Raw genomic sequence first — 11,787 nt, 5'->3', positions numbered from 1 at the left:
ACTCATGACAGCAACATGCATAGAAATAAATGAATAGTGAATGTATACAAATAAAGAGATAGTTGATGGTGGAGGTAAGACCTGGATGCAAGACTTAAGGGAAGAGCTGTGCTATACCTCTGGGAAACTGGAGAGGAACATCCATCCTGGTTTTGAATGAGATGAACAGTTAGAAACAATATATTTTAATTTGCTTTATTTCTACAAAAGAAAGCTTACAGTATCTGCATTTGTGTATGAATGCATGTATGAAGCATTTCTCCAGCTTTTCTTTGGGTGCTTTATGTTGTGAACCTTCCTCCTCCAGGAAAGTTCACACTACAGCAACTGCTGGCCCATGTAATAACAAAACAAATACATATCCCGGTATTAAAAGCATGAATCAATGCTTGTTGGATTTTTCATTTTATTTGTGGTAAGTGGAAATCAATAAACATCTCCTGTAAGCACACAACAACCGCTGTAACTGAACATTAAACTGTTATTAATGCACCACCACCATTCTTGTCAGGACTCAATTGAAGTTCAATCATTTGTTTTATTGTGAATTGGGCATTTAGAAGTATGACAGTGTGTTCATCCGTACCAGTGACAGAGGGCATATTAGATAAGCGATGGACAACGCCCATTGTGCTAGCTCTTACTGCAGCAGTGGGGCTGTTGCTTTGAAAACATTGTGTTTAAGCTATTGACCTTTTTAAATTATGTTAGCTAAATTATATGGTTATGCACTTGTTGTGAACATTTGATGATTTGGTGAATTTCTTACAACACCTAAAACGTGTTGTATAGAAAGATACAGTGCCTTGGGAAAGTCTTCAAACCCCTGAGCAATTATTACATATAACTGAATAACTCATAGTACACTGAAATGTTAAGAACCACTGACAACACTGCAACTCTAAACCAATTATTGCAAGGTTTTTTTACTTTTACTGAAATATGTTCACAGTGGAGTAATGGTGCACCAATCAATCATACCAAGAGCTATGCATAAAACTATCCTGTATTGGAAGGTGGCAAGAATAAAGCTGTTCCTACAAAGGTACCATTTGAAATCAGAAAAGAATGACCCATGTGATGCAATGTGGGAATTGTTTTTGTTGTCAGATGAGACCAAGATACAGCTTTTTGACTAAAACTGAAAGGGCTTTGTGTGGCTGCACATGCCTCCATACACACCATTCCTATGCTGAAGTATGGTGGTGGCAGCATCAGGGTGTGGGGATGCATGTCATCAGCAGGGACTAGACATCTTGTTACAATTAAAGGAAGTAAATCTCCCAAGAAGAATGGACCAAAATAATGAAAAGCTGGTATATACTTACTTCAAAAGACTTAAAGCCATTGCAACATAAGGTGGCTATACCAAATACAAATATGTGGGAGTTGATTACCTATGCAAGCAACATAATGAATTTTTTCCCCTAAACACAAATTCCCAACTTTATGCCGAACAAACATTTTTATGTACCACTAATTCACTAATATGACAGAATTACATAAGTATAAATACCTTCACAAAGCGTTGTATGGTAAGTCAACTAGATCTTGTGTAGTCTGTCCTTATTGTGTATAATGTCCATTTTCTAGCACTACCAGTACATTTCTGGGTGTCTGTATGCAGTGACTGTATTCAGAGATCTACATTTTGTTGTGTAATAGACGTTTTATAATTAATTAAACATATTGTTTTTGCAATCAATCTTGATCCCTTGCTATGCGTTATCTAAAATCTTAGGATATTACGTTACCAATTAGCTACCATAATGAAAGGTGAAATATTCAACGTATCTGATAAGTAATATAGTCAATATTGAAACAGTGATTGTTTGCTGATTGCTTTCTTGTAACAGTTTTCTAATTGATCAAACTACTGCAGGAATGGAATCCCCTCTAACATGACAACTCCATTGTAAACCAACAACACATCAATATTTCACCAAGATATTACAAGTTACTGGTGACTGGAATGAAGGAGGTTCAACATAGTAATCTTATCATATATGAATTACACAGAGCTCATTTTGAATGCTTAAATTCATTGGGGAATTGTGCGGCACAATATGGATGTTAGAGTAGGACACAAAGTGGAGAGATCACTGCAGAGTCCATAGACCCATACGATAGGCTCTATCAGCCCCAGGGCAAACTGGCTGTCATTAATTATCACTGCTAACCAGAGCCTATAATCCGGACCCACCTATTCACAGTGGCAGACACCAACCACTCAAGGAGCTGAAATGTAGAATAGGTCTAAGTATAAACCATACATTTAGTAAAAGGGGCAAACTAATAATACACAATGCAAAACAATCTGTAGAATCCAGTTATATATTTGAAAAAAAAAATTCTATTATCTTTCCGCAGAATTACAGTTTTTTTTTAAAGCAGTTTAAGGTCAGTTAAGCTCCATTTAAACAAGCAGACAAATTCGGTTTGCTTTTCCCCCTTCTCACTAGCCGGTCACTTGGCAAAACAAATCAGCTCTCAACATGATCTGATGGGAATAAATTTTATTTGACCGGTGACAAAACAAATGATTGAAATAATATCAGTATATCAGTTATAAATACAACTCTAACAGAAAACAATGACATTGAATATAGCACCCTCTTGTGCAGGATGCCACATTTACACAGGGAGGCCAATTCAGATATTTTTGTTAACGTAAATGTTCTTTTGACACTTCAGATTGGTTCTGGAAATGTTCTAATGTTACAAGACTTAATTTGGTCAAAATACCAATTTGTGGAAACATTTTCAGAATAGATGTCAATAAATTATTTCAAGACAAATTTAAGACGATAGACATAGGTGGTTTGTAATCTGTTACATCTGATTCCTACGGAAGCCCTGACACCCAAGGCAGAGACTAAGTTTATCTTGTTTGAGCAACTTAGTATCTCGTTTGCAAGACTTAGTATCTCGTTTGAATGACTTAGTATCTCGTTTGAACGATTTAGTATAAACATTATGGGGATTTTTTTTTTTTTGCTAAGTCGTTCAAACAAGATACTAAGTGGTTCAAACGAGATAATCATTACAATGTCTAATTACACCAAATTCATTATGCAGCAGCATTACAAGGCCATGTAATAATTGCTACAGCCCATCGTTCTTTGATTGCAATCAATGACAATGTTCACACTAAACAGAACAAATAAATTGAACACAAGAACCACCAAGATGACCGTTTTCAGGATTATAAAAAAGACATTTATTTAAAGAGAAACCTAGAACCAGCCACGTGTCATCACTATAATATACATATACATTCATCCCTTATTAGCGTGAACTAGCCTACAAAACAATCAAAGCAATCAAACATTACAAACTTATTTCTATAGGGATTTGTGTTAAGTTAATACAGTGGTTATTAATCTGCACAGACCAGCCTATTTTCTCTGGATGTACTGGTGATTATGGATGGGCTACTTTGACTACAAACATGCACACAGAAAAAATAGATTCATAGACTCCGCACACTGCAGCTCCAATTGTTATACATAATGGCTCTGGGTAAAATAACTGACCTATTTGATTCAATAATGTTTGTCCGGGTGTTTCCATATTAGCCAAGAATCTTTGATCAAGGTCCAAAAAATATTTGTTGTATAGAAAGGTGAAATGATGCAGTAGCCATATTCTAAAGACGACAGTGGACTAGTGCTCAGTTTACATAAGCACGGCAGTGCGTTCGTTTTGAATAGCAGAGGGTTTTTAGGCTGTGAATTAGTATACTAACTGCTATTGGTCACAACTATTGAGCAAGGCTTAGGTCAATAAAGGTCAATTTAAAACTTAAACAAGACTACCTGATTAAAGGTTTTGTTTTTGCAACTTTTATTGGTTGTAATGTTGCCTGGATTGAACATTTATGGGACAATCCTGTTTTGAATTACATACAATGTTTTGTAATTTGAGCTAAATGTCATGGCACACTTGATGCACCCTCACCTCATGCCATCGTGCTACCATTCAGCAAGTTGCTCACTGTTCTGACTTAATGCTTTGGAGTTCAAGGGGTTTGCTTTAGGGTTTCAAAGAACTATTAATGAATTTGGCCTAATTAGACATACTAATGATTATCTAATTTGAACGATTTAGTATCTTGTTTGAACGAATTAGCAAAAAAATTCCAACATTACATTTTTTCATCATTTTATTTTTACAAAGTCATTCAAACAAAATACTAAGTCGTTCAAATGAGTTACTAAGTCCTTCTAACCAGATAAACTTAGTCTCTATATGGTTATATGCCATGTCTTCTTGCTAACTAACTACTCTGTTCACAGTTTGCAAAGTTTACTACATTTTTTATTCTTTACAAACAAATTTGTTAGTTAGCAATTAAAACAGGTAACTAGCCTCTTTACTGTTCTAGTTTGAAGTTTAATTTTGAAATGTTTATCATCTTAACCTATGTGGGCTGGAAAGTGCAGCTAGATTATCATTTGAAACTATAATGGCAAGCACTGTTGTTGTCATTGTAACATTCAAAATAAGTCCTAACAACAATTAACCTACACCACTGCACACACACCAATTGTTGGTATGATAACTAAGAGAGCAATATCCAGAAATTATGGCTGTCTGAACACATGCAAATCTTATTTGTTAACTTTTCGCTTGTATTTGACAAAACTTATTTAAGAATTAAGGTTGTAAGTGTGAACAAATTATTAGATCTTCTTTGATCCTTAGAGGCCACTTGTAGAGGGGCTGCAACGGTACCAGCTTAGAAGCACCAAGTTATTATCTCTCTGGATTACACCCTCGTGAAGCCAAACAACCTAGTACAGTCATTTAAAATATTACAGCTCATTAGGAGGCACCATTAAATTTTTTCTTTGAGCAATTATAAACACAATAATGGATAGGCATTGCCTGATTATAAAATATGTACATTTGTTTAATTTTAAGATGATTCTACTGTTTAAAAATGCAAAATCAATTGCATCATTATAAGTGGGTACAAAAGCTGATGGCTTTGTTTAGCCCCTGGTCACTGTCTATGCCTCAGAGTTGTCTGCAACGTGACAACAAAGGGCCATCGGAGCAAGTTTGGGAAATGGGTTTGTTTGGGATTGATGGCTAGACTTTGTATAGAACATTTTTAATCAGAAAATATAAAAAAGAAAAAGAAAAATGTGAAACCCAATTACGTGACTTTAAAATGGTGGAAACTGTCAAAGGCAATGTCTATGCTAAAACTTGTAACATCCAAGTTTATACCTCTATACATTTCTATGGTTGCATGCCCTGGCTAACAGGTGGGTCAGAAAGGAAGACATATTAGGTAATTATTAACAGTACTCAGCAGTTATAATTAAACCTTGGATTATGTCTTGTTATTATAGCAGACTGGACAGTGGGAAGTGGCCTTCATTACTAGAACAAAAGAATCATCTCATCTGACCAGTTCTAGTGAACATACATTTGAAAACGTTTGTATTTTATACTTTAAAAAAAGTTTTTCAAAGGATCAGTTACAGTACTGTAGGTCAACACAGTCTGATCAAGTGCAGAATAAGACAACCAGAAACCAGCTTCAGCAGCTCCAATATACATGTTTTTCGTCTGGCAGATGACAATGCTTTAAACAAATAAGCAAGGAAGATTTGGAAGTCCCACCCACCACCAGTCTCGCCGTTGTCTTCCTTTGTCTGGTCCCATAACACAGGAGCTACCAGGACTGGGGCCATCATGCCGTAACATCTCAGTTTTAAGCTACAGTAATCATAGAAGTCCTGGAGCACTGCAATGGGAGCAGGCAGAGAGAGAAGACACCTAGCCTGACGGCAGATCTCCAGATACATGAGTCTGATGTGTAAGTGGTGACAGACAGCAGCGTAGGTCTGATCTAAAGAACGACACATGGAGGGCGGGATTTGGTCCACTTCTCCACTTGCTTGCCATCATAGGTGTTCTGGATAGCGTCCCTGACCTGAAGGGACATAAGCATTGAAAATGTTTAAATCATTTGTGTCAATTTTAGTCATGTAAACAAACAGGCAGAAGTGGACATCTTCAAGAGCCAGCCACCGAGACTCACATCTTTTTCAAAGGGGAAGCCACCTGTTTCCAGTTTGGAGAACACCAGCCTGCTGTTAATCTCCAACTCAAAACTGCCTGGAAACAGAACAGCATCAGACTTATCTTCAAAACAATTTACTTGTTCAACAACTGCAGACAAAACTAGTATTTTACTACAAGAATGAATTACTATTACATTATTTACACAAAAGATTGTTTCTCTAAGCCATTTGGGTTTCAAGCTTACCTTTTCTCCCTACAAAACCTGACACCTCCACTTCAGGAAACTCAGCAGCGATAGCCTGCTGAAGCTTCTTGTAGCGGGGCTCATACCCTCATTGGCCACTAAAAAAAATTGAAAACAAACACAGAGATGAAAATCTAAAAATATATTTTGGTTGCCAAAATACAGAATCAACCTAGGAGTTGAATGGAATGGTAGTTGCCATATTTCCTTAACAGATATTTTCTATTATCCTCTTCAGAAAAACAACACATTCTTACAAATGTAAATACATGTAAACCTACCAGTATTCCACCCTGATCTGCATGACACCCATGCTGTAGCTTTGTCTCAGATTCTACTTCTCACTCCTTTCTTCTTGATTGTGCTTTAATCAAAGTGTGAGTGTTGTTTTGCAGACGGAGTTGGGAGGGGTAAGAAAGCGCAATATGAAATGGGGATTACAGGTTTACTGAGTCATGTTGGGTTGGGCCAGTTACCATGTTGTAGTTAAATGTTTTACAGGTATCACAATAACAAAAAGATAAAACAATACAATGATCCAGCATAGGAGTCATATTTATTTCCTGTTCTTTAGAAATGGTTAAATAGCAAAGAAAGCCTTTTATGACTAGTGTGTTATATGCGTTGTGTATTACATTCCATTGCCTTGGTTGAGACAGAAACATACATATACAACATCTCCACTAAATGTGATCTTAGAAATCTATGGAAACATTACATTTTGCAGAGTATATTCCTAATTAGATGGCAAGGGTATGTTGAACAAAACACCATTGTTGGGGTTACTTTAAATACTATTTTATGTTCAAGAAGGAACATTTGGAATAGTAATTTCCATTTGACTAAACATTCAGGATATTTCAGGAGTTTTGCCCCTAAGCAGAGCTAATCTTTGAAACTTGAGATGCAGAGACATTTCTTACTACAATGGCTATTCGGGGTTGTCAGGGCTGGCTGTGTTGACATTACAGAATGTGTCTGTGGGGGGAGGAGGGGAGCTGGAGTACACAAACACCTGTCTCTCCACATAGTGAGCATTATCAAGAGAGCAATTACTGAGACCAACATGAATAACACACCTGAGCTGCTGTAGCTACCTAGGTATGGTAAAATCAGATATGAATAATGGACGTGATTAGTACCAAATTCCTTTTCCAGGCGTAAGAGCACTCACACTAAAAAGACATGGCAACATTTATACTCTAGTGATGCGCCATGTTACAATTAAGTAATTAAGCACAAGCAGGGTTGGCATATCAAAATCACAATAATGAGCAAACAGTGTACCAGAGTAACACACCATAGCGCCAAATGCAGATGGTGTTCAATACAGCACCCTCTAGTGTACAAAACGCATACTGTAAAAAGTCCTTTGACAAATTGTCTATCATGGCATTTCTGAGTGTAAGTAGAAGAATGTGTTAAATAAAGCACTTTAATGCCTTCATGGAGTTAAATAGTCACAAACTTTATTATACAAGTTCCCCCAATGTGTTACATAATTGACAGCAAACGGGTCAAAGAAACCGAAATCAGAGCTAACATTTAGTAAACAGACATGGTGACGTGGCAATAGTGACAGACCAGTAAGTGGGCTTCAGAATGACTATGGGTTAATCTAATGTGAGGTCAGCTCCACCAATAGTAAAATATCATCAAAGCCCTGGAGCCAATGGAATTGCATAACTTTGGCAGAATGCAATTGCAAATTCACAGAATGTTTGGGTTACTAGTGTTTAGCTTCCAACATTAAGAAATTTACAAACTCAAAGACAGCAATGACAGAACTTAAACTAAGGAATCAAAACAGGGATAAGCTTGAGCCTGCTTTAAATAATTAAAGTCAGCAAATTCAAGTTCATAAAACATTCAATTAACAGCCAAACAATGAATTGACGTCAACAAATATTTAGCAGCACCTTTGACATCATAGTATGGTACATGATACAGAAGTAAAAATGATGCAAAGAAGCTTTAATGATTTTTACAGAGGGTGGAAAGTTGCTAACTCCTTTTTACCACTGGTACTAAGGAAATGAGGCTTTGGGAATACAACAGGGCATTCCCTATCTTATAAACCTGTGTGCCCGACCACGTCCCTTTTTCCCTCCCTTTGTCTGGTACCATAAGACAGGTGCTACCAGGACTGGGGTCATCATACTGTAACATTTCAGTTTTGGGCTACAGTAATCATAGAAATCCTGGTACACCGCAATGGGAGCAGGCAGAGGGAGGGACAACATAACCTGATGACAGGCTGTTCTCTATGGGTGTACTATGTCTTCAGGAGTTCCAGTCTAACCTGTTAAACTTGTTTCAGCAGAAAGATGTCCTCTCATGCTTGGCTAGTGCAATAGCTGAGGCAGGGATGACAGTGGCAATGATCAGATCACACATTCCTTACATGAACAGACTGCCATCAAGAGGGGAGAGTGTGGGAGAGGAGATCTACAGGATAACACAAGGAGGCTGGCTCTTGGTGATCTTCTCAAAAGGCTTGCCGTCATGAGCTTTCTGGATGACGTCCATGATCTGCAGAGTATCACAAATATTGCGTTACTGACAGTTCAAGGTCGAAAGATAAAATGTCAGGCCTATGAGAGGTTAATAACCTACATCGTCTTCATATGGGAAACCACTTGTTTCAAGCTTTGAGAAGACAACTTGCCCATTGAGCTCAATCTCAAAGCTGCCTGCAGAAACGAAAGAAGAAGTCATGTCAGTAAGCAAAACAATGTCATGTTTGATTCTTCAGACAATGTACATAACGACAATATTAAAACGAAGCGAGCCATCTGATAGGGGAGTTTACACCTACAAGCACCAACACTGACGCCCCTATTGTTTTCAATGTGTGCACGCCAGTCACCCCCACCCTGCCAGCAGCTGCAAGAGGCAAAGCAGCCCATTTTTGGATTTGCTGCCGGCTGGTGGCCAACTCAAAAAGAGACAGGGTTTGTGTTGATTTACAAACAACTTGTTATGGTCACGATGGAAGACTTGATTATGCGGGTGTCTGAGTATCTGGAATTATGAGACCACTTTGACATCATACTCCAACAAAAAGACATCAAGAAAAAATAAAAAGCTGGCCATGGGGAATTGCGAACTTCCAGGACTTCTGGGCATTTGCACGAGACTTGGAATACTGGTAAAATGTGCCCCCACCATTTCAGAAAACAATTGCGATCAGACCGAGTGGACCATTTTCTTCTGAAATTGTGAGTAAGACAGTGTGTGGGCACATTTTACCAGGGATTCCAAGTCTGGTGCACATGTTTCCCCATCTCTTCCACTAGGTCATTTTGCAATCAACATTTAAGTAACAAGACATACACTACCGTTGGTTTAAGGTCACTTAGAAATGTCCTTGTATTCAAAATGTTGTTCATAAAATATCACATTGCTCAGAAACAGGTCAAAACATTTTTATGTTTTATATGACTATTGTAGCTGAAAACGGCATACCATTATCAAGAACCAACAGTATTTTCTTCAGAAACTCAGTCTATTCTTGTTCTGAGAAATTAAGGCTATACCATGTGAGAAATTGCCAAGACACTGAAAATCCTACACATCCCTTCACAGAACAGCACAAACTGGCTCTAACCAGAATAGAACAAGGACTGGGAGGCCCCGGTGCACTAGTGAGCCGAATACATTAGTGGGTCTAGTTTGAGAAACAGATGCCTAACAGATTCTCAACTGGCAACTTTATTAACTAGTACCCGCAAAACACCAGTCTCAACATCAGCAGTGAAGAGGCGACTGGATGCTGACCTTCTAGGTAGAGTTGTCTCAAAATGGCCAAAGAAAGAGAAATTAAGATGGCCAAAAGAACAGACAGTGGACAGCATTTGTTGCTCGGGACGCACAGTTTCAATACATAAGTATACAATGCCAATTCTAGGCTAGGAACGCTTTGAATAATGTCGTTGTGAAATATGACTCCATAGGCCATCAAATCACTCACGGTAAGTGTATTTACCCAAATATGAATCTATGCTTCTAATATCTCAGAGGCTAGGACGTGCCAACACAAGTGTTTGGCGCTTTCTAGGTTTCGCCCAATCGGCTTCACTAGTCTGCTATTGGAAATAACATCAGACATCCTTCCTACTACAGTGGCAGGGAACGTACACCACACACTCGTAACTCGTCCTCATTGTACAAGGCGGGATGAGTTAAGTTGGCAAACGCATATTGTGACAGCCCGATCTGTCCATAGTGAATAATATTACCGTCGGCGTCATTCCATTAATTATTTCAAAGCAGGTCAAATGAACGCTGGGTTACAACTTACCTTGCCTTCCTACGAAGCCTGACACCTCCGCTTCAGGGAACTCCTGGGTGACAACCCGGGCGAGTTCCCGATAGCGGGGCTCGTACCCTCACCCACCACTAAGACAAAGACAAAACATGTGATTAATAAATTCTTGAAGGTAGTTCTGGGTTCAGTGTATTTCGTTAAAATGCAGGTGCAGCCAGTCATAGCTCTGCTCTATAAAGTTGATTCAATGCTATTATCTAGAAGAGATGTCTACCGCAGTACCGCTGCAGCTAGCCATCTCGTTAGTAGTAGCACGCTTAGGGTCTAGTAAGTAATAATAATCGAGTTAATGTAAACAAAGCATACCAGTATTCCACTTTCACTTGCACAGGCATGACTTCAACGCCTGATCGTTCCAACTTGTTATCGGAAGCTGCTTAGGGCCTAGGTGCACTGTAACCGTAATGTAGCAAGCGGTCAATGTGTAACACGGATGTTAGCAAGCACTGCTAGCTAGCTAAATATGAAAAAGATAATGGTAGCAACGCAGAACTGCTTTTAATTGGTGTAGCTCAGCTGTGGGAGGAGCGAGATGAAAATCCATCCTACTAAAGATTAGTACAGGCCAATATTGTTAGCATGACGTTTGTTATGAAAATGTAGGTGTAATGGCAATATGGTTTGATTGTTTCGTGTCCAAGGGGCGTTACCTGAACAAAAGCGATTCTTGCCCGTCTATATTTTTGAGCTATTCATTGGTTGTTGCTGTGAAGGACGTCGCTTTGGAGGACACTGATATAATCAGTTGTAGTCGAATACATTTTATACAAGTCTTTACTCACTGATAGCATTGCGTATTGGCTGCGTAATAAAATGCATTCCCACACAGATTTTATAAGAACTTTTAACCCAATCTGATGGTTTCCTCATGTGAATATTGTGCAGGGCATTAAATAATAAAAACCAGGCTGAAATCATGAAGTTGAACTAGGTTGCGTAAATATATATGGACTGGACAACATAACAGTATCACAGGGCAGAGGTGATAGCAATGTCTCCCACGGATATTTTGCAAAAACCTTTACCAAGTGTAGTTAGATGGCAGAAAATGTTGCTGAAATTATCAATGCAAACTATAATAATGAGATAAATGTGCATGTTATTGTCATTTACCTATAGTAAAGCAAGGCCAATTTAGTTATTAAAGACAGTACTCAGTACACAGTTTCAG

The 11,787-nt window shown here is 38.3% G+C and overlaps 1 protein-coding gene and 1 pseudogene across 2 annotated transcripts; both read right to left on the bottom strand.

Annotated features, from left to right (window-relative positions):
* Positions 1–4,248: 4,248 nt before the first annotated feature.
* LOC105012989 lies at positions 4,249–6,707 on the bottom strand (annotated as a pseudogene). Its single transcript, XR_828212.4, has 4 exons — positions 6,568–6,707; positions 6,287–6,384; positions 6,059–6,135; positions 4,249–5,950 (listed from the first exon to the last, which is right to left on the bottom strand). The product of XR_828212.4 is annotated as a migration and invasion enhancer 1-like (transcript).
* A 1,026-nt stretch (positions 6,708–7,733) lies between these two features.
* On the bottom strand, positions 7,734–11,202 carry selenow2a (selenoprotein W, 2a). The gene is made up of 4 exons (XM_010874196.4): positions 10,923–11,202; positions 10,590–10,687; positions 8,903–8,979; positions 7,734–8,818 (listed from the first exon to the last, which is right to left on the bottom strand). Exons 1-4 carry the CDS (start codon positions 10,949–10,951, stop codon positions 8,735–8,737), a joined length of 288 nt encoding a protein of 95 aa, XP_010872498.3. The 5' UTR covers positions 10,952–11,202; the 3' UTR covers positions 7,734–8,734.
* Between the last annotated feature and the right edge of the window lie 585 nt (positions 11,203–11,787).

The sequence above is a fragment of the Esox lucius genome, chromosome 11 (assembly GCF_011004845.1).
Source record: "Esox lucius isolate fEsoLuc1 chromosome 11, fEsoLuc1.pri, whole genome shotgun sequence".
Taxonomy (NCBI): Eukaryota; Metazoa; Chordata; class Actinopteri; order Esociformes; family Esocidae; genus Esox; species Esox lucius.
The sequence above is the reverse complement of the archived record's forward strand: the minus strand, read 5'-3'. Positions and strand labels throughout refer to the sequence as shown.